The sequence below is a fragment of the Panthera tigris genome, chromosome A3, assembly GCF_018350195.1.
Source record: "Panthera tigris isolate Pti1 chromosome A3, P.tigris_Pti1_mat1.1, whole genome shotgun sequence".
Classification (NCBI taxonomy): domain Eukaryota; kingdom Metazoa; phylum Chordata; class Mammalia; order Carnivora; family Felidae; genus Panthera; species Panthera tigris.
The window spans coordinates 89432631-89456403 of NC_056662.1; the positions used below are offsets into that span (position 1 = coordinate 89432631).

The 23773-nt window shown below is 39.9% G+C and overlaps 1 protein-coding gene and 1 long non-coding RNA gene across 6 annotated transcripts in view; one reads left to right on the plus strand and one right to left on the minus strand.

The window, feature by feature from the left end:
* Positions 1–23773, plus strand: part of LOC122237356 — a 26481-nt gene continuing 2708 nt past the window's right edge. Inside the window, exons 1-2 of one of the 2 annotated variants that reach the window (XR_006215823.1) lie at positions 1–70; positions 22130–22260. This is a non-coding gene — a long non-coding RNA (uncharacterized LOC122237356). Of the gene's footprint in view, positions 71–14188; positions 14667–22123; positions 22261–23773 lie in introns of those variants that run through there. The other variant, XR_006215824.1, reaches the window with a different exon arrangement.
* Positions 10739–23773, minus strand: part of DUSP11 (dual specificity phosphatase 11) — a 22335-nt gene continuing 9300 nt past the window's right edge. For 3 of the 4 annotated variants that reach the window (XM_042981744.1, XM_042981745.1, XM_007083441.3), the window contains 7 exons: positions 23051–23182; positions 19292–19415; positions 15413–15473; positions 12874–12920; positions 12522–12597; positions 12108–12293; positions 10739–11211 (listed from right to left, as the gene is read on the minus strand). In XM_042981744.1, coding sequence (XP_042837678.1) covers positions 11016–11211; positions 12108–12293; positions 12522–12597; positions 12874–12920; positions 15413–15473; positions 19292–19415; positions 23051–23182 — 822 coding nt within the window. In that variant the 3' untranslated portion in view covers positions 10739–11015. The remainder of the gene's footprint in view (positions 11212–12107; positions 12294–12521; positions 12598–12873; positions 12921–15412; positions 15474–19291; positions 19416–23050; positions 23183–23773) is intronic. The other variant, XM_042981743.1, reaches the window with a different exon arrangement.

The following is a 23773-nucleotide window of genomic DNA, read 5'->3' on the forward strand; positions in this document are numbered from 1 at the left end:
CAGCCTGAGAGACGCCGGCGGACGCAAATGGGAGCCAGGGCCCCATCTGTCACTTCCGGCTATGGGGACGGTAAGGATCCGGGGGCCGGACGCTGAGGTTTCAGGGCGCGTCTCAGCCTTTCTCCAACGCGTTTTGGCGTTGGGGGAGACATCGGTTTCTTCTTGTGCAAAGAACAGTGTTGGCCAGGATGAACTCCACATTCATCTCAGCTACAGTTCTTTTCGGGGACGGACGGAACTTGTTTCCTTCTTGCAACGGTGCGGTCATTTAGGAAAGCTCTGGAGTGGACCGCGATTTGCTTTGGGTACTTAAGAGGTGACAGTACGTTGGTGAAATCAACCTCTTCCTGCTTCTAGCAGGTTCAGAGATTTGTCGTCTCTAAGTGTATCAGCCTCTAAGAGAGGCTGCAAATAATTATTTTCCATGTTTTTTATGGTTCCGGTTCATCTTGGTCCATACTTTTCTTTACACAGGAAAACAGGTAAATTTACGCAAGTAAATAACAAATATACCGGTCGGGTGGATATGTGCTATGGAGAAAAAATAAAGGAAAGGGAGGAATGCCTGGCCGAGGGTATTGCTATTTCAAATAGGATGGTTAAGAGCTCAGCAGAAAGGGCCCTTTGAACAGTAACTGGAGGAGGTCTGTTTAACTGGGAGAACAGCATTCCAGGCAATAAAGAGAGTTCAAAGGCTCTGAGACACTTATGGCCTTCCCCCACTTAAGGGATAGTAAAGAGAAGCATGGGCTTGAACACAGTGGGAATATATATAGGTGTAAAAGATATTTAAAAAAATTTTTTAATGTTTATTTATTTTTGAGAGAGAGCATGAGCTGGGGGGTGGCATGGGGCAGAGAGAGAGGGAGACACAATCCAAAGCAGGCTCCAGGCTTTGAGGTAGAGAGGCTCCAGGCAGAGAACTCGTGGTGGAGCTCAAACCAACTCTGAGATCATGACCTGAGCTGAAGTTAGACTTAACCAACTGAGCCACCCAACTGCCCTCTAAAAGATATTCTGACAAAAGACTGGTATCCAGAGTACATAAAGAACACCTACAACTCAGTAAGAGAAAACAACCTAATTAAGAATGGGTGACAAATTTGAACACTTTATAAAGGATCTGTGATTCAGGCCAATAAACACATGAAAAGATGCTCAACATCATTAGTCATCAGAGTAATGCAAATTTAAAACATAATGAGCTACTACTACACACCCACACAACTAAAATTTAGAAGACTGATAGTATAAGTGTTGTCAAACATAAGTGGTATCCTCGTATATTGCTGATCTGAATTTTATAAAATAGTATAACCACTTTGGAAAAGAGTGGTAGTTTCTTAAAAAATTAAATGTATATTTACTTTGCATTTCATTCCTTTGCATTTTCCAGGAGAAAGGAAAACACATACCTAACAAAGTTTAATACGTGAATGTTCATAGCAACTTTACTCTTTTTTTTTTTTAATGTTTGTTTTTAAGAGAGAAAGAGTGCAAGCGGGGGAGGGGCAAAGAGAGGGAGACACAGAATCTGAAGTAGGCTCCAGGCTCTGTGCTGACAGTACAGAGCCAGATGTGGGACTCGAACCCACAAACCATGGGATCATGACCTGAGCCGAAGTTGGATGCTTAACAGACTGTGCCACCCAGGTGACCTGCAACTTTACTCTTAATAGCAAAAAACTGGAAACAACCCAATGCCCAAGAACAGATCAGCGGACAAACTGGTAAATTCATACAATGAAATAGTAACAAAAAGGAATAAATTACTGATACTTGCAACAATATTTGCAACATGGATGAATCTAAAAACCTCTGAAAAAAAAGCAAGAAACTAGAATATATTACTGAATGATCCTTTTTCTACAACACTGTAGGAATTGCAAACTTATTCTAGACTGACTGGAAAGCAAAATAGTGGTTGGGAATGGAGGAGTGGGAGACCTGGATGGACTGGAAAGGACGCCAAGGGAATCTTTGCTGTGAAGCCTGTCGATGTTCTGTTTCTTCATGTAGTGGTAGTTATAAGGGGAGTATGACTTTGTCAAAATTCATCAAACTATACACTTAGAAAATACATTTTATGGACAATAAATCATGCATTATGCCTCAATAAAGTTGATTAAAAATAGACATTTAAAGAAAAGTCGCTCCGTTTATAGCAGCTTATTTATAACCACCTAAAGCTGGAAACAACTCAAATGTTCATCAAGTGAATGGATAAACAAATCATATATCCGTACAATGGACTACAACTTGGCAATAAAAGGGAACCAACTATTGTGCCATAACAATAACATGGATGGATCTCAAAATAATCATGCTGAATAAAAAAAGTCAGACTTAAAAATAGTACATACTGTATGATTCCACTTAAATAAAACTACAGTGATAGAAAGCAGATCAGTGGCTGCTTGGATAGGGGGCCTTTCCATCAAAGGAAAAAGGAAATTACAAAGCAGCACAAGGAAACTTTGGGGTAATAGATATGTTCTATATTAATTGTGGAAAGGGTTTCATGATTATATACATATCAAAAGTATCAAGTTGTACACTTTAAATACTAAGTGCTCGACTGTTAAAAACAGAACAAACTGAGGGTTGATGGGGGGTGGGAGGGACGGGAGGGTGGGGGATGGGTGTTGAGGAGGGCACCTTTTGGGATGAGCACTGGGTGTTGTATGGAAACCAATTTGACAATAAATTTCATATATTGGAAAAAATAAAAAATAAATAAATAAATAAATACTAAGTGCTCGTAGGGATGTGAGCAACTGGAACTCCTATACCCTGCTGATGGGGATGTAAAATAGTACAGCCATTTTGAAAAAATTTGGCAGTTTCTTCTAAAATTAAACACGTGCTGACCTCATAGCAGCAGTCTCCCTCCAAGGGAAATAAATGCAGATGTTCACACAAAAACCTCTATACAAATGTTTATAGCAACTTTGTTCAAAAGTCAAAAACTGGAAGTCTATCAACTGGTAGATGGATAAACAAACTGTGGTATATCCATACAATAAAAAACTAACTCAGCAACAAAAAGGGAATCAACTATCGATCCCCCTCGATGACATGGACGGATCTCAAAGGCGTCATGCTATTTGAAAGAAATCACATCCAAAAGGCTACATGCTGTTTGATTTCACTTACATGACGTTCTAAAAAAAGGCAAACAATACAGAGACAAAACAAATCAGCAGTTGTCAGGGCCTAGGGTTGGTGGGAGAAGTTAATTACAAAATGATATGAGGGAAGTTTTGGGCGTGATGGCAAGGTTCTCAACTGTGGTAGTAGTTATAAAACAGTATATTTGTAGAAACTAATAGAACTGTACATGAAAAAAGGATGAATTTTACTGTTAAGTCATTTCAGAGATAAAGATCCCTTTACTACAGTTGCAGGGGAAGAGATCACTATCATGAAATTAGTTCAAAAGATCTAATTTGGTGTTGGTTAAATGAGAACTTTCACAAGATTATCAACCTTGTTCTCCTCTGCAGTATATAAATATGCATATCTGTGTATCTTGTATAAATAGGTATATCTGTTTCCATCTGATAAAATGATTCTAATCTTGGAAGTGTTATGTGAATAAATGGGTTTTGAAGACACCAAGACTTCAAAAACTATTCCCAAGGCATGTGAAAATTACCTCCAAAATGAATGCCTACCTATAAGTCGGTAGACTATCCTTGCTAAATTGTTAACTTGAATATAATTGACATTTCTATATTCCTAAAGATAGGATCTCAATGTCACATCAGTGGAAGAGCTCTGGTACTTCCCATTCTCATATGTATGGTTGAACAATGGTTAAAAACTGTGACTGCTGGGGAGCCTGGGTGGCTCAGTGGGTTAAGCATCCAACTTCGGCTCAGGTCATGACCTCACAGTTTGTGGGTTCGAGTCCTGCATCAGGCTCTGTGCTGACAGCTCAGAGCCTAGAGCTTCCTCCTCTGCTCCTCCCCCACTTGCACGCTCTCTCTCTCTCAAAAATGAATAAATGTTAAAAAAAAATTAAAAACTACAGAAACTGTGACTGCCAAATTTATTAACAAATGCTTGAGTATCTTACCTAGGTCCTCTGGAAAGCAAAACCTGAGGCAAGGATTAAAGTGCTGATGTTTTATGTGGGATATGCGCGAACAGACTGTTAGGGTTAGGAAAAAAGGGAAGTGAAGCAAGGAAAGAGGCAAAGCAATGTGAGGTAATGGACTGCCTTATAGGCAGACTTCACGGTGAGCCAGGAAGACACACAAGTTGTTGGCATATGTGTTCACTCCGTGGGCTAGACTTCTCTGGAAGGCTTGAAAGGAAAACTTTTCCTGACGGTAGTCCACAGAGGACACAAAGGAGGGGGAAATTTGCTTGCCAGGCTCCCTCCTGTCCTCTGTGTTCCATTAATTAAGGCTCCCCACAGTGGGAGCTGACTCCTCCACTCTTCTGATCATCCCTTCGTGGCAGCTCAGAAAGCCAGATCCTGTGGCCTGCAGTATAGCATCTCCTGCAACTCTAAAGTGGATAAATGACATAAGAGAGAGGGCTGGTGTAGAGGCTGTAAGGGCCGTGCAGGCCCAGTGTAACTTGGGCTCTTGTAGCTTAGGGAATGCAATAAGGTTTGCTGGCAAGGCAAAAAAGGAGAGTGTGGGCCAGGAGGGAGATGGTGCCTTCTTTTTTTTTTTTTTTTTAAGTTTATTTATTTATTTTGGGAGAGAGAAAGCACACAAGCAGGAGAGGGGCAGACAGAGGGAGAGAATCCCAAGCAGTCTCTGCACCGACAGCACAGAGCTGACACGGAGCTTAAACTCACGAACCATGAGATCACGACCTCAGCTGAAATCAGGAGTCAGACACTTAGCAACTGAGCCATGCAAGTGCCCCCAGATGGCACCTTCATGAAGGAAGAGGGGATTGAGGGAATCTGAGACTGCTTGGAACCTGTGTGTCATGTAACAAGAGATATAAATAAAATGAATGCTAAATAGTGATACAAGATACCTTGTAGGAAAAGGAATGATTCAATAGTGGGTAGAGTTGGGAGAGAAGACTTTACTGAGATGGGCTTCAAGAAAGGGAATGATTTGCTTATAGACGCTGCAAAGCCATTACAGGCAAGGGAACAACCTGGAAGACAAAGACGTGGTACCCATAAATGTTCAACAGAATGTACTCAGGAAATTGCACACTGAAGAATGGAGTAGAATATAGCAGAGTTGTGTTTTTTTTAGTATTTATTTTTGAGAGACACAGAGACAAAGCACCAGTGGGGGAGGGGCAGAGAGAAAGGGAGACAGAATCTGAAGCAGGCTCCAGGCTCTGAGTGGTCAGCACAGAGCCCGATGTGCGGCCCGAACTCACAAACTGTGAGATCATGACCTGAGCCAAAGTCAGACGCTTAACCGATTGAGTCACCCAGGCGCCCCTAGCAGAGGTTTTAAAATCAGCTCGGAGGGGCGCCTGGGTGGCGCAGTCGGTTAAGCGTCCGGCTTCAGCCAGGTCACGATCTCACGGTCCGTGAGTTTGAGCCCCGCGTCGGGCTCTGGGCTGATGGCTCGGAGCCTGGAGCCTGTTTCCGATTCTGTGTCTCCCTCTCTCTCTGTGCCTCCCCCGTTCATGCTCTGTCTCTCTCTGTCCCAAAAATAAAATAAATGTTGAAAAAAAAAAAATTAAAAAAAAAAAAAATCAGCTCGGAGTCAGATCACAAAAGGCCTTGACAGGGAGTTGGACGTGGACTCCAAAGGCCATGACCATCCAAAATTTCCAAAAGGGGAATAACACAATGAGCTTGTTTTCAGGACATAATTCTGGGGGCAGTTGTTAGAACTACGTTAGAAAGGTGGTTCAGACAGGTTCCTAGATGGGGTCTCCCTCCACATCAAGAGTGCTTGTGGCTGACATTACAGGGCCAAATCATGACTTAGGACGCTCAATGGCCCATGCTCCTGGGACATAATGCATAAAAATCAAGCTTACCAGACTGAGGATTAACCCCAAACCCAGTTTTATTGGCAACAGAGGCTCATTATACTGGCTGGACTGAACTCCTATCTGTATCTATAGTTCCTACCCAAAATGAAAGTAAAGAAATTTTTACTGATTAAAAACTCACAAGAGAATGGGAGAGATACCAAATGGTAGATGAGAGAGAGCAATAAAATTATTGTCAAATGGAGAAAAATAAAATCTAAATGCGTGTGGCAAGGGGAAAGTAAACAAAAAGCAAATTGACATTATTACAACTCCACCATGAGACAACCAGAGCTGCCATCAGTTTTGAGCGCTTCAATCTTTTTTTTTTTTTTTTTTTTTTTTTAAGTAGGATGCATGTTCAGCACAGACCCCAACAGGGGTCCTGAACTCATGACCCTGAGATCAAGACCTGAGCTGAAATCAAGGGTCAGATGCTCAACCAACTGAGCCACCCAGGTGTGCTAGGGCCTCAATCTTAAGTACAAAAAGATGGGCAAAGGTCACCAAATATTTCAATAACACCTCTAGTATGAGAGACAGGCATCAACAAACAGACAAACAAAAAGAAAACAGGTGATTCAGGAAACAGAAGGAACCTAAAAATAATTGATAACTTTGAAGAGAGAGAATACGTTCATTTAAAAAAAAAGTGCTTGGAAAAAAAGGCATTCAGAACATAATATATGGAAGGTAGAAAATAAAGCTGAAGAAATTCTCCTGATTAAAAAAAAAATCCAAAAAGTTAAAAATGGAAAATAAGAGGAAAAGAATAATTAATTTGGAGGTACATTAAAAAAAAACATCCAATGTTCAACTAATAGAAGTTCCTGAAATAGAAAGGATAAAACTGAAAGAAAATTTCTCAGGACTGATATATACAACTTGCCAGGCTGAAAGGGCTCACTAAGTATATAGTGTTGCAAATTTTAAAATAACCCACATTTTTAAACATATGAAATTTCAGGACATTTGAGGTAAAGATCCTAAAGCTTTCACAGAGAAAAATTACAAGTCACAAATGAAAGTTCAGGAATCAGAACACAGGGTTTCAAGAGCAACAACAAAATGTGGGAAACAATGAGTAAATGCATTTAAAAGTGCCTACATACAAGTCTATAGCCTAGCAAATTATCAACGGGGTTGAAGAATAAAATAAAACCCATTTCAGACATGCAAAAGTCTTGAAAAATTTACATCCCATTAACTCTCCCTGGGAAGCTATAGAGGGATATATTCCCCCAAACAGGGAAGTGCACCATTAAAGTCTCAGCTATGGGACCCAGGAAATAAAAGAAGGGTATAAGAAATGACCAGAGTGACAGTGAAAAGAAATCCCGGGACAACAGCTATGCTCCAGATATAGAGAACTATCAAGCTTCCCATCATGGGCTGAGTTGTGCCATCCCCCCATTCCCAACAAATTCAAATGTTGAAGTCACCCTAACCTTCAGGACCTCAGAATGTGATTTGGAGGGTCTTTATTATTATTTTTAATGTTTATTTATTCTGAGAGAGACAGAGTATAGCAGGGGAGGGGCAGAAAGAGAGGGAGAGAGAGAATCCCAAGCAGACTCCACACTGTTAGTGCAGAGCCCAACACGGAGCTCGAACTCATGAACCAAGAAATCATGACCTGACTAAAATCAAGAGTCAGATGCTTAACTGACTGAGCCACCCAGGTGCCCCTGGAGATAGGGTCTTTAAAGAGGCAATACGTCAGGGCACCTAGGTGGCTCAGTTGGTTCAGTGTCTGACTTCAGCTCGGGTCACGATCTCACAGTTTGTAGGTTCGAGCCCCACATTGGGCTCGCTGCTGTCAGCCTGTCAGCACAGAACCCACTTATGATCCTCTGTCTCCCTCTCTCTGTTCCTCCCCTACTTGTGCTCTGCCCAAAATAAATAAATATTTAAAAATAAATAAAGAGGTAATATGTTTAAATGAGGTGATAAGCATGGGCACTAATGCAATACCACTGGTGTACTTATAAGAAGAGGGAATCTGGACAGTCACAGATGGAGGAACATGCCAGGACAAAGGGAGAAGACTGCTGTCTGTAAACACAGAAGAGACCAACCTTGCTGGCACCTTGAGCTCAGATGTCTAGCCCCTTGAGCCGTGAGAAAATAAATTCCTGTTGTTGAAGCCGCCCAGTCTGGTACTTTGTTAAGGCAGCCCGAGCACACGAATATAGCATCCAACCTGGAAAAGACCAAGAGGGCTCCAGGAAAGATTTCAAACAAAAAAGGATCTGCATCTATCATATCCGTATGAGAACATTACAGTGGTGTTGGGATTTGGGGGATGAACCAGTAAGAGGTGCAGGGAAAAGAAGCAAACAAACGAGGCAAAATGAGGACAGAAGCTATAGAAGAGAGGAACAGAATCCCGGCATGCTGTGGCTCAGAGGTGAACAACAGCTGCCTAGTAAACATGAACCTGGAATATTGACTGAACCATAAATTGGGAAATATACTGAAGAGATGAGGGACTAGAAGTGTGCATGTGGGTAAGTGATGTGCACGAACTAAATCCTCATCTTCCACAGCGGGAGGGTAACAGGTAGTATCACAAATGGAAAAATCAACAAGTGGCTAAATAAGCATAGTATTTAAACATGGAGGCAAATACTAGAAGATAATGCAAAACTACTCAGTGTTTGGGGAGTGATAGCCAGGGGTAGGGCAGACAGGGAACTATCCTTTTCCATGGTAATCTCAGTAGAACTATTTGAATTTTTTTTTTTTTAATTTTTAAATTTATTTATTTTGAGAGAGAGAGGGCACAAGAGGGGGAGGAACATAGAGGGAAGGAGAAAAAGAATCCCAAACAGGCCCTGTGCTGTCAGCGTAGAGCCTGATGTAGGGCTCAAACTCACGAACCATCTCCAACTCACGAATCGCGAGATCATGACCTGAGCCAAAGTCGAGAGTTGGATGCTTAACTGACTGAGCCATCCAGGTACCCCAGAACTATTTGAATTTTAAACTACTCATACATTTTTTAAAAATAAAAATGAAAACTCTAAAAGCTTAAAAGGCCCCTGAAGACCTCTGAAAAAAAAGGGAGTCGCTGGTCCCTTTTGCCAGAGGTCTTAACGATGGTGCAGTGCGAGTGGAAGCCACAACTCTAGTGTGGTGCAGAATGAGACAGGAGACAGCAAACGGAGACTAATTATATATATATATATATATATATATATATATATATATATATATATATATATATATTTTTTTTTTTTTTTTTTTTTTTTAACAAACCATGTTGACAACTGAAAGGGAAGGGGACAGAGGGCATGAGAGGGTCACATGTTTCGAAGGTAGCAGTGCTTATAATGATGGCACTTGTGCTGGCAATGTCCTCCTTAGAAACTGCTTGCCAAGGAAAACTATCAGCGAAGCTGGATTCCCATACCTGCCCCTGCTTGTTCTTTCACGCCTCACCAGTTGTCTTGCTCCAATTTCAGTCCAAGTGAGCCTTCATGATGTATCCTGGGGAACAATTCTGCAAGAATAACCTTTTAGCAAGAAGAACTACATGTGTCAGGCACAGGAACCTGTCATGAGCCATCACTTAGATGAAGGTTAGCAGCCCGACTGAGCTAATTAGACATGGGCCAGGGTACTGGTTGAACTAGAAGAGCACTTCCTGAGAGTCAGGTTCCACATGTTGGTATGTAAAAGAGCATAAAGAAAATACCTATCACATGCAGCACGAGACATTCTAGGATACAAATCTTCAAAGTCAGAGGCTTTAAAAAAGTGAAGCCAGGTCGCCCAGGTATTCACCAAGTATCTACAGAGGCTTGGATGTCATGTTAGTGAGGCACTTTCTTGAGCAAACTAAGGTCTCTGGCTTCTTTGCAACTCAGAATATTTAACACCTCCCAAGTGATCCATCTGCATGTTCCAGAGGTATACCAGCGGAAAAGAACTTAGAAGTCAAGATCAAGGCACCACTCTGCTGTGAGGCCAGTGGAAAAAGATCCCAGTAGGTTTATGTTCAACAGAGAAGCAATAACACAAGGAGCCATGCTTGTCGTCTACAAGTTTTCCTATATCTCAGGCTTTAAATGTTGTATCCTCTTCTGTTCATTAAAGAACTTTTATGGTCTATAAAAGTTTTCCAGTTTTCCAAATAGTTCTACTCAGTAGATAACAATTACCCTGTCAGGCAAATTCCCCAGCATTCTGGTTTCTCAATCAGTTTCTCGCCCAACTGATAGTCAATTCCTAAAAGTTTACCCATTCCTGTGTTAGATGGCATATCTGACAATTCAGTGAAAGAAGTTGGTCAAATCCTACAACAGGCTTCCAAAGAAAGAAATGTCTAATCACAAAAATACAATTACTAATTTCAAGTAGTGATTAGGTTCTAAGGAGATGGTTGGACTCTTAGGTAGATGGTAACAGAAATCTTGAACAGTTAGGGGGAAAAAAAGATACCCTTAATGATTGGGTCATTAATAGAATGAGAAGAACACTAAAAATTTCTGCACATACACTCCTATCACAAAATTGGTCAGAAGGAAATCATGGATAAAGAAGACAGAATTTTAAGTTTTACTTATTTATTTTGAGAGCGAGAGCGTGAGAGGTGGGGGGGGGGGGGGGGATCCCAGGCAGGCTCCACACTGTCAGCACAGAGCCCAACGCACAGCTTGATCTCACAAACTGTGAGATCATGACCTGAGCTGAAATCAAGAGTCAGACATTTAAATGAACCACCCAGACACCCCAAGAAAACAGAATTTTTGAAAAATAATTCACGAGAGAAATTCTTTATTACTTTATCAGTTCTAAAATATCATCTTCTTTAAAAAAACTTAAGACTGAATGACAGATTATTTCCTTTACTGTTGTAAATACTGCAAATTTCTCATCAAAGAGGTAAGTATCAATGTAATTTTTCCTTAAGTTTGAACACATGAGGGAGGAATGAAGCAGATTATAAACCTCATTTGATCTGATCTTATAAAAAGTCACTCCAGCTGTCTTCAGTCTTGCTCTATCCACAGAGAGATTTCCAGGATAGGTTTGTGTCATTCGGTCCATCCACAATAGGCTGGATAGGATAGTCCGTAGTAAGTGCCAGGATACCACCTTTTATTCTGGGCTACTTGACTGGCATTTGGCATTACATTCCAAGAGTACCTCAATTGTGAATAGTCCTCTCCAGGGGGCCCAGGAGGAGGGATATGGCCTCTCTGGGAAACGTTCTGATTCTGTGAAAATTTTCTTAAACAAACAAACAAAAAAGCAATTAATTATTATTAGTTTAATAAAATATATAATAAGCTTTATAAAATAATACATAGATATTCTGGCTCTACTGTTTTCTACCTGTATAACCTTAGCAGGTAAGTTGCTTAATCTTTGGATTTCTTAGTTCTTTATAAAATGGAGCCAATACCTTCCACCTTCATGGGTTGTTTTCAAGGTAAATTAAGACAACGTAATTAAATTACCTACCACAACACCTTGGCACATGGTAGGTTTCCAGGAGCCATTCCACTTTTCCCTACACAGATAAATGCCCACACTTTTCTAATCAAATACTTTCTCCCCAAGTCTGGCAGAGTTGACATGAGACAGAATAAGGTATTTATTTTTAAAAACAGGAAGCTGCTTTCACTTTAAATACATATGTAAATTAGTTATAAAGTATAGAATTCTAATTATGGGACATGTAACAAATGTGGAACATTAAGATTGAAGTTTAATTGTTTCAAAAGCAAGATCAGTAAATATATCATACTGGAGTTTCACTACTTTCTCTATAATCTGTATTTACTCTTAAATAACACCCTTCCTTATTCTGTAAACTTTACCACTATTAATGCAGCCTAAGAATGCAAGATCCTTTTTGGTAATCACATCAAATTGTTGGCTTAAACGAAGTTTAGAATCAATGAAATTTTCTAAGGCATTTTTCAACTGCCTCTGAAAAGTCACATATTCCCCCATCTTGTACTTGATTTTTCAGCTCTAAATGCAAAATATGGAGCAAATGATACCTCCTGGTTGACACTGATCATCCAGAAAACATCAATTCCTCACCATTGCTATGTGTTTGCACTAAATTATGATATAAATTTCTATTTCAATTCCAGAAAAGTAGACAGAAGAGATACCTTACTGACTGCTGCAGATCTTGGGTCTGGCTGTGGAAATGCCAAGAAGGTACTGGATAGCCTTGGGTCTGATGTAGGTTATACCTCTGTCCTTGGTTAACAGACTTAATAGTGGTGTGGACTGGTTCCATCATATGTGTTGCGGCTTCAAAACCACTTGATCTGGATACACTGGAATCCCAACTCCTCAAAGAGAACATTTCCACACGGTATTACTGGTTTCCAAATTTAGTAGCCAATTTAGTAACTACATTTTGGTCCATGAAAATAACAATGCCATCCTCCCCCACTTCTCTCCTTGTTTAGATTCCCCAAGCAAGTAAGTAAGCCTCAGGGAGAGTGGATATGTACAGCTGAAATAATCTACAAACATATCTCCCTAACCACAAACCTCACATAAAAAATGCAACGTACCTTCTGATGGGGCCCTTCTGAAGGTCTTCAATATAGTTTTGTCTTTCCAAGCAATGTCCACGGCACCTATTGAATACTGAGGAGTGGATGAACTGTTAGAAATAACTGTACAAAAAACAAGTCTTTTACAGAGAAAGTAGATCAAAGCTGAAATCCACTGACGAATTATTCAAGCTGTTAATACCTCACTATTTCCAGATATATCCCTTTATAAACTTTTGGCAAAAGACTGTATTATGTCACAGCAAATGAATTACAAACATTTCTTTTTTCCAAAATTTGAGAAATACATCTACATTTCCACCTTCAACTTTTATAAAAAGGGAAAAATAGTGACAACACTCATACTTACATTCAATTGCATCATCTGGCCTCATGCCTTCTACATCAATCAAATATCTAACAAAACAACATAATTGAGTCATTTATATGTAAGAAGAAAGAAATCAAGTTTATTCAAAAGAGGTCCAATTTCATTTACAAATACAGATATAAAAACCCTAAGAAAGTATCAGCACATCTAATCCAATAATTATTCAAGAATGATATACTATGACCACAAAAAGACTTCATTCCAAGGATGCAAGGATGACCCAACTTTAGAAAATCTATTAATGTAATTAACAATTTAGTTAGTAAGTGAAAGAAGAAAATACAGGACCAAATTGGTACTTGTTAAAAAGGCATCTGATAAAATACAATAGTCCTTTTTGATCAAAATGTTTTATATACTAGAAACAGAAGACTTACTTAATGTGACAGAGTATTTATTAGGAACCAACAAATAGGAAAAAACAAATTGGGAAAAATATTAACATTGTATCTAAACAATGCTATCTAACCAACTGTAAAGGGCCAGAAGCTTAGGAGTCACCACCACTGTCAGCCATTTCTTCCTCACCCTCATCTTCAACCCACAAATCCTAAAGATGATATTACCTGAGTATCTCTAGAATATGTCCACATCTTTCTACCAAAATGACCACCACACCCTCGTCCAAGTTACCATCATGCCCTGGTTTCTACAAAAGCCTAACCTATCTTCTTGTTTCCACCTGCAGTGCAATCTCTACTCAGCAAAATAATCACTTGAAAATCCAAATTTGATTATATTCTCCACACCCTTAACAAAAAAAAGTTCAATGGTTTTCGATTACTCTGAAGATCAAGTCTAAAACCTTAAACACAGACCTGCATGATCTAGTTCCTCCCCACACTCCATTTTAAACCTTTTTTTAAGTAATCTCTACATCCAATATGGGGCTTGAACTCACAAACCCAAGATCGAGTTGTATGCCCTTCTGACTGAACCAGCCAGATGCCCCTACAGCTCTATTTTAAACTTAAAAAAAAAAAAAAAAGTAATCTCGGGGTGCCGACGTGGCTCAGACGGATAAGCATCCAAATTTCAGCTCAGGGTCACGAGATCAAGCCCCACGTTGAGCTCCCCAGAGTGTGGAGACTGCTTAAGATTCTCTCTCCGTGTCTCTCTGCCCCCACCCCCTGCTTGCACACTCTAAAATTAAAAAAAAAAAAAAAAAAAAGTGAAAGTAATCTCTCTACACCCAACGTAAGCCTCAAGTTCATGACTCCAAGATCAAGAGTCACATGCGCCTCTGAATGAGCCAGCCAGGTGCCCCTCCGGCTCAAACTCATGACCCCGAGATCAAGAGTCACTTGCTCTACCGACTTAGCCAGCCAGGTGCTCCCCGCTACCTTTTTTTTTTGAACTTCAGCTCCATTTTAACACCATACTTCCCATGGCCCAGCCTCTCTGGCTTGTTCCTCCAACACAGCATACGCTTTCCTATTATCGGTCCTTGCTGTTCCTTATGCCCAGAATTCTCTCCCCAGAGTCCCTAATAGGTTAATACCTCATCATCCTTCAGATATCAGCTCCAACATCCCCACAGAAACTTTCTGTAATCTCCATGCTAAAGTCAAATCCTCCCTATTAATATGCCCTCCATGAACCATGTCCCTCTCCTTCTTGGCATTTGTCAGAGTTGTAATTCCACATGCATTTGTGTGATTCTTGCATGTCTATTCTCTCTCTAGACTTGTTAGAGTTCCCGAAGGCCAAGTCAAGTCTCTCAAGTCTTTCTGCCAGCGTCTAGCACAGTGCTTACACATAACAGATGCTCAGTAAGTGCTTTCTGAATGAACAAATAGAAGTCAGTCCAGTGCAGCAGTCCTCAAAAAGCATAAAAGCATCAACTTCTGATTCAGAAATTCCATTCTGACTAAAATTATCTCAAAAAATAGCATATATATTCAAATTTGTTCGTATAGGAATGTTCAATAATTCAATGTTTTAAATATCAAGAATTTCTGACTTTTATGTTCATCAGTAAACAAAGCAATACAGCCTTTAAAAAAGAATGAGGGGCACCTGGGTGGCTCAGTCAGTTAAACCTCCGACTTTGGCTCAGGGCATGATCTCGTGGTTCATGGGTTCCAGCCCGGTATCGGGCTCTGTGCTGACAGCTCGGAGCCTGGAGGCTGCTTTGGATTCTGTGTCTCCCTCTTTCTCTCTCTCCCCCTCCCCCACTTGTGCTCTCTCTCTCAAAAATAAACATTTTAAAAAAAATTTTAAGAATGAGGTTCCCAAATACTTTCACAGGAAGATGTTCACCATGTTATATTATAAAACAGGATGTCTAAATATTATACCGTTAAATTACACATATATGCTTATTATCTGTCTGCATTTTTAAAGTCTGAAAAAATACGTATTCACTTATTACTGGTGGTAATCTTTGGGTGGGGAGCAAGACTTCTTTCTATTTCATACATTTCAAAGCTGACTGTATTTTTTGCAACTGGCTTGCACCTACTATTGTACACGAAGCAACCTAAACACAGTCTGTCTCTTGGGGTTGGCAACTCACCTGCAGATGAGATAGCCAGTCCTGTTTAAACCATGAGTACAATGAACACCAATAAGTTTGTCTACAAAACAAGGAATACAGAGTTAAATAGGTGATGTAGATACACTAAAAACAAGTTCTACAATTTTCTTTAGAGTACCATTTATTAGTTACCATAGCACTACCACTACCCTGAAAAGGAATAACTGATGAGGAGTGAGTAATTTTAGGAACACACTAATAAAGAATCATCTAACATAAAGTCAAAATTCATGGTCTGGGAAATTTTGCTTCACCCCTCTTACATGCAGTCATGTAAACTGGAGATGGCCTGGTCAGGTAAAATGGCACCAAGACGAACCCAGCTGTCTTAATCTAGAATGCCTATCAGTAACTGATTAAATATAGAAAACGGGAGTGAAAAAGAAAACAGGCCACAAGAAAAATGAAATTTGTTTCTGAGTGAAATGAATGGAATGCTTTACTTTCGATGCTGAATATTAAAAAGAATAGTTTGGGTGGGACTCATGAGTTCCCAAAGCGCTTCCATTCCTCTGTCATTTGCTGCTCCACACATGCCACAGTCTATGTGCCCGTGAAGCCCCCGGTTGAGCAGCACTGTCAGTATTTTCCAATGAAAAAAGCAAGAACGGGGGTGCCTAGGTGGTTCAATCGGTTAAGTGACTGACTTTGGCTCAGGTCATGACCTCATGGTTCATGGGGATCCTGCGTGGGGATCTGTGCTGACAGCTCGGAGCCCGGAGCCTCATTCCAATTCTGTGTCTCCCTCTCTCTCTCTGCCCCTCCCCTGCTTGTGCCCTGTCTGTCTCTCTCTCTCTAAACATTAGAAAAATTAAAAAAGAAAGAAAAAGAACTGGAGATGTAAGGCCAAGCTGCACAGCAGGCAGAGAGAACAAAGACTAGGATCAAGTCTAAGATTTTTCCAACTGTGCCACAGTATTTCTTAGTCCATCATTTAAAAAATTATATAAGGGGGCGCCTGGGTGGCTCAGTCGGTTGGGCGGCCGACTTCGGCTCAGGTCGTGATCTCACGGTCCGTGAGTTCGAGCCCCGCGTCGGGCTTTGTGCTGACAGCTCAGAGCCTGGAGCTTGTTTCAGATTCTGTCTCCCTCTCTCTGACCCTCCCCCATTCATGCTCTGTCTCTCTCTGTCTCAAAAATAAATAAATGTTAAAAAAAAAATTTTTAAACTATGTAAGAAGTTAAATAAAAAACAATCACGTGTAGTTGATCTCGGCAAAATTTATGTCTGTGACTAGGAAGTGTCTGGTAGGAAAGCACATGGCCTCCCCTGCCTGGGTGACCACCTCCCTACCTCTAAATCTCATCTATTTCAAGTGATTCTCCATATGGAAGATGTTAACTTAAAATACAAACTCGCAGGGTTGCTCCCTTGCTGAAAAACCTCCATTTAGCACAGAATAAAGCCCAAACTTTTAACACAGCATTTAGAACTCTTCATAAACAGTACCATCAACCTGGCTCTCCAACTGAACCGTAAGCCCACAAGAATTTGAACTAGGACTTACAAGGACCTACGTGACCCACCTCTTCCTGCCCCTGCCAACCTCCCAGATCCCATTTTCTACTGCTCTGCCTTCACACCTTCCGCATTCCAGCTACACTGGTCTCCTTCCTATTCCTCAAACATGCTGGGCACAGTCATGCCTCAGGGACTTTTGCACCTACTATTCCCTCTGCTTTGGAATACTCTGTCTCCCCCACCCCCCAAATATCCAATGGCTCCTCACTCCTTTTAAGGCTCTACTCAAATGACATCTTAATAGAGAGGCCTCCCCTGATCACCCAACACATTCCCTCACTTCTGTGTCCTATCTGTTTTTTTCCAAAGCACTTCTCACCATCTGACATTTCAGTTACTTATTTATCCCTCTCCCCCACTAGAACGCAAAGCATAAAAGAGCAAGAGCTTTCTTCTGTTCCTGCTTCCCAGAACAGTGCCTTCAACTTCGAAGGTGTCCTGTAAATACCTGTTGAAAATGAACATATGAATTCTATACCCTTTCACACGACCCTCTAGTCACACCAGAGGCTGCCGCTCCCCGGCACAAGTTCACGCCCTGTGCCTTTTGCACTTGTTCCCCAAACCTGGGCTGTCCTTTCCTCATTCTGGCAAAGTCCTCTTCCCCACAGCCCAACTCAAATGCTCCTGTCTCCTCGGTCAGGCCTTCCTCAACCTCTCCTCCATATTCCTGTTGCACTTAATTCTTTTGTTATAATTAATCCATTGTCTTAATTACCACATGTTTATCTTCCTAGGGAAGTTTCTAATGAACAGAGAATGCTATCACCTCTGTATCCCATGCCCTACCAACAAACCTCAGTGTTTACTGACTCCATTTATTTTCTGAGTCTCTACCAGTTCTAGGGGGTGGACAGTGTAGTGTCCTCCTCTTCTTCAGGGAGGCTGGAATCTGTGGGAGGGGACGCTTAGAACAGAGGTAGACAAAATGGATCATAAACAAGGTCCCAAGACTGCTAGAGCAGAGAGCAGAGTGAAGTCAGCACCATACAGGCAGAAGACCAACATGGTGTAACACGTGAACAAACAAGATTTACAAACGTGTTCACGTGTACTCATACGGATCTTCTAACCCTCGCAGAACAGATGGAATACTATCTACAGTTCCACACAGAGGAGCCCTGAAGCAGCGAGTAGGCTGGCCGCTGCACCCTAACATCTTACACAGTCATGTTTCTGACATAAGTTAATATAAATCAGATTATTTACCTCCTCCATAAATGACGTGGCTGTCAGAAGCAAGGCCAAGCCCATGAAGTTTTAAAGTTAAAGTACAGGGAAGATCTGGGAACAAGGCTTAAGATATTTAAGTGCTAATGCCTGCATTAGGCAACCACGTTACAGTGTGAAAAATTATCTTAAAATTCTTGTCTCTTTCTATCTGTCATCTCCCAGCCCCTATCTTCTCACCTGCATCTCTATTCTTTCTCCCCTACTTCCTGTTTGTGTGTGTATGTGTACATATGTGGAATATTTACTGTCATATTTATGTAATAAAGCATACACTCCTCAAGCTAAATTTAGAAAGAGAACAAAATGAACACTTTTTCCTGCAGGTCGGTGGCTTTTCAAAGACAAAAGATTCCTCAGTCTTAAAATATAGCAAATACCACATTCTTTCTGATGGCCAGGTGCCGGAAATAGTTAAGTGTATCCTTAAAATTAAGACACTAATAGCTTAATAAGATCTATTTTCAACAGAGTAAGGTAGATCTTAAAGCAGAAATACGAAACACTAGCCTTTTAAAGTTCTTCCTGTCTGAATAAGAGGTGGTAGTGTCCTTCCTCAGTTGTATCCAAAGTGGAAAAACAGCAGAAACATCTTAAATATGCATGATGAGGATACCACTGCACTGATGCACTTTGCTTTGCCTGTAGGGGTCTGTCTCATTCCAAACCTTTTCCTTTTGGTGTCTCTTTTATAGACCCTAAGACGTTGAGATTTTTTCCCCCTTGTTTTCAGTGTAAGGTCACACAAGCCACACTCCCATACGCTTTGACGCAATACATCAGTTCTTAACCTTTCCCCCGCAACTCTTACCTCTGAACCAATGAATAAAAGAATGTGTTTATTATGTATTTCCCATTCAAAAGTTTTAAAGAGATGAGTAAGCTAGTTCACATTTTTCATTAAAACTACTTTTCAAACTAAATTGTTTATTTGTGACCATACAAGGAAAAACTCACTCTATTAGCACCATCTGACGTTTCTACCTTAACATTATCAAACACAACAGGCCTAACGTTAAAACTAAAAATTCCAACCCCATTCAATATGCATACCAATGTTCAAGTAAGAGGGGAAAAAAAAAAAACAAAAAAAAACAACAAACTCACCATTGTCTTTATTTTCCTTCAAAAACTCATTAACAGCACATTTGAATTTAAAAATAGTGTCATCATCAGGCACCTGATGCCCAGTTGTATAAATTTTTAAGTAAGGAATAGTTTCTGGTAAGTCCTATAAGGCAAAACCATGAAAATGCATATTATTTCATTTGTAAGTAAAGAATTAAAAATTAGAGAAGCCAGAATATAAACCAAGAGGTTACAATAAACATAGTTTATCAGTAATTCTGATAAAAAAGACATTTTTTCCCAAGCTGCTTCAACCAGGAAGTATCATCTGATTTTTAGTAAATCTACAGAATGGGGGGAAAAGAAATGAAACCTACAGAATGGGTAGTCAATAGGATACAAAACTGAAAGCCAAGTCCATTTAAATGAATGCATAAAAACTAAAAATTATATGAATAGTTCTACTTAATATTTTGTATTTTGAGAGTCATAAAGCCGCTGTGATTTAAGTAGAATAGTAGAACAGAGTCAGAAAAACTTGGATTTGAACTGTGAGACTGAGCAAATTTCAGGCACTGTTGAGAGCTGGTATTCTCAGGGGCAGGAGAAATTAGATACCAATAAAAGAAGAGGTTAAGTGAAAATCCTATGGTTCTGACTTTAAATGGAAAGTACCAGCATGAATCTATGATTTATTTTATATTAAAAACAAACACATATTTCCTAGTTCTGATCACAGAAAAAGCCTACAAACAACTGATGTCATATTCAGGAGCCATACTCAGAGAAGCTCCAACTGGGCAAAGATCGGGCCTCAATTTGTGCCTCAAGGAGAATAACTTCATTGAAGTCCAAAATGGTACAAAAAGTAAATAAATAAAACTCATTGGTCACCATCAGAGGATATTAGTGGATCAACTCATTATTTTGACACCTGTTAAATAAAAGGAAAGAAGCACATGCCTCTACAACTAGGCAACCAAACAGATGATGAGGGAAGCTTCTCTCGATAGAAATATGCCCAGCTAATAAATGAACAAGGGACAGAATTCACTATTTTTGAAGCCCCAAATGAATTAATGCATGTGGGTATCAGTCATCAGTGACTGTAATACCACAGAAAAAGATAATCACTTACAGGTCGGTCTCCACAGAAGAACACATCATAACCTATGAAACTGTCTCGCAAAAAAAAATAAAAAATAAGTCTAATCTGGTCAAGCCTCTGGGTCCAACTACCAATTTACAGGAAATAAAAGACTGAAGAATATGTTAACACATGGGGAGGAAATCATCAAATCTAGATAGAACAAACTGGTTTCTTCAAAAATTAAAACTCAAGGGGGGAAAAAAAAGTATGTGAGAGAGACATGGAAGGAGAACTTACAGATTAAATAAGACTTCAGAGACCTAATAATCAAAAGCAAAGGGTGAATCTTATTTGGATTTAATTCAAACTTTTTTTTCTTTTTTTATGTTTATTTATTTTTGAGAGAGAGAGAGAGACAGAGTGTAAGCAGGGGAAGGGCAGAGAGAGAGAGAGGGAGACACAGAATCCAGAGCAGGCTCCAGGCTCTGAGCTGTCAGCACAGAGCCAGATGCAAGGCTTGAACTCACAAACCATGAGATCATGACCTGAGCCGAAGTCAGACACTTAGCCGACTGAGCCACCCAGGCGCCCCTTAATTCAAACTCTTAAAAAACATTTTTATGACATTTAGAAGAACTGAAAATTTGAGCACTGACTGGATATTTGATGTTAAATAATGACAGTAAGGAATAAAAGTCGTATATTTTAAATATATATACAAAAAATGTACAGGTGAAATTATATGCTATATAATACATGGGATATGCTTCAAAATTATATGGAATGGGGTGAAACCAGAAGGTGTACAGATGAAACCCGACAGCATCAATTAATAAAGATTAAAGCTGGATGAGTTCATGGGTATACAATGAATGCCCACAGTATTATGCCTACTTCTGTGTATGTTTAAAAGTTGTGGTAATTATTTAAAAAATGACACTGGAGGGGTGCCTGGGTGGCTCAGTTGGTTAAGCGTCCGACTTCAGCTCAGATCATGATCTCACAGTTCTTGAGTTCAAGCCTCACATCAGGCTCTGTGCTGACAGCTCAGAGCCTGGAGCCTGCTTCAGATTCTGTGTCTCCCTCTCTCTTTGCCCCTCCCCTGCTCATGCTGTCTCTGTGTCTCTCTCTCTCTCTGTCTCTCTCAAAAATAAATAATAAAACATTAAAACCAAGAAACAAACATGCAAAAAACGACACTGGAAAAGTTTGGTGGTCTCAAAGGTTTCTAAACATAGAACTACCATATGATCCAATAACTGCACTCCTACCTAGACATGTAAAGGAGGTGAAAGCAGGAATCTGAACAACTATTGGTACATCAATGTTCACAGCAGTATTATTCACAGTAGCCAAAAGGTGGAAACAACTCAAGTGTGCATCAACATGTAAAGAGAGAAACAAAATATGGAATATTACTCAGCCGTGACAAGGAATGACATTTTGTTACATGTGTGAAACTTGAAAACATTATGTTTAGTGAAGTAGGTGAGACACAAAAGGACAAATATTGTATGGTTCCACTCCAGAGAGTAGCATACAGGTTACCTCCGCAGGAAGAGGAAATGACATGATTGTTTAATGAGTGCAGTTTTTGTTTAGGATGATGAAAAAGTTTTGGTTATAGGCAGCGATGATGGTGACACAATGTTGTGAATGTATTTAATGCCACAGAATTAGACACTTATGAATGGTTAAAATGATATTTACGTACAACTGGCCACACACACACACAAAAACAGGAATAACTGAATTTAAGTGTCAATTCTTCCTTTTTTGAGCCTCAGATTCATCATCTGTAAGATAAGCAGTTGTGATCATCTATCCTCTGAGCTTAGTGCAGAGCAAGCACTCAGCAGATACCAGAACTACTATACTTCATCAGCAAAGGACTGTTGTGAAGATTAACTATGATAAGGTATGTAAAAGTACTTTTCAGATGGCAAACTGTTTTACAAATCTATTTTCTAAATTTTTTAATTTATTTTGAGAGAGAGAAAGAGCATGAGCAGGGGAGGAGGACCAGAGAGACAGAGACAGAGAATCCCAAGCAGGCTCCGCACTGCCAGCAAAGAGCCCGATGCGGGACTCGAACTCACAAAACGTGAGATCATGAACTGAGCTAAAACCAAGAGTCAGATGCTTAACCGACTGAGCCACCCAGGCCCCCTACAAGTATTAATAAACGTTTAGTGTTACTGTCGTCCAAGGCCATGAAATTGGTCAGAAGGATAATTCCCTCACACTGATATGTCACATGGGCCAACAGATTATATGGGGTTCTGTTTTTTATCAGAGATATTAGGGAAAGGAAAGCATAAAACTTAGAGCTAATAGTGGTCTTTTACCATGATGTTTACACGCTCAGTCAACTGCTTAAAATAAGTGCTAGTGGATATTTACTTCTTTTCTTTTAGGCTGCTATTCTTACTAAAAATTTATTTCATTTTCAAAATATGGAACATGAAGCTTATAGAATTTCTTAAGACACACAGAGCCAACATTACAGTTCAATTCATGTCTTTAATCTCATTTTGAGACACCAATTAGAAATATGTACTTAAGGAAACCGTTAACTTCCTTTTTTTGAACTATTACCCGTGAAAATAAGCCAGGATTCACCTTAGTGTAAGATGATAACTACTGAATTACTAAGAATTATTATCGTATTGGAAAGTCGGTCCTTTTCAGTTAAAGGTTCCATTTACCTCTGGTTTATAATAGCGATGAGTGTATGTTAAGTCAATAATCAGTCCAAGTTCTTCATTCTGTTTTTGGAGTTTGTTAAAAAGATCCAAGGGGGAAAAACGTTCTTCTGGAGCAAGGTGCTTTTCAAAACTCTGTTAGAATGAAAGAAAAAGCAAACATGTGCTTAAAATCCTTTTCCATTTATTCAAGCCCTGTGATGCTAACACACAATGAGATTCAAAGAAAAGTTTCCACTCTGCTGGAATTTATAAGCTAGATTACAATCTTTTCTTCCAGAGATGAGGCGGGAGAAAGTAAGCTCATTTCTATGTATTTATTTCTGTGTTTACTTGTCTCATGTTGATCTCCTAACCAGACTGCAACTGCCAGAAGGCAGAGACTGCATCAATTCTGTCCAGCAAATCTTCGGCTCCACCTGGCGCATCTATAACTACTTCTAAATACTTCCTGAATACTTCTCTATATGAAGGGTGGCTTCTATTGCTAAATATTCTTTTACATATTTGGCTTATTCACCTACTCTGCTCATTGATCTGTTTGGTTATTCAAATGTCAGCCACATACTTTTTTTAAATTAATAGACTAGTTTTTAGAGCAGTTTTAGCTTCAGAGCAAAACTGAGCAGAAAGTAGAGTTTCTTCTTACACCCTCTCTCCTTTACCCCACACAACTTTCCCCACCATCGACATTCCATACCTGTAAGGTCCATGTGTTACAATCGA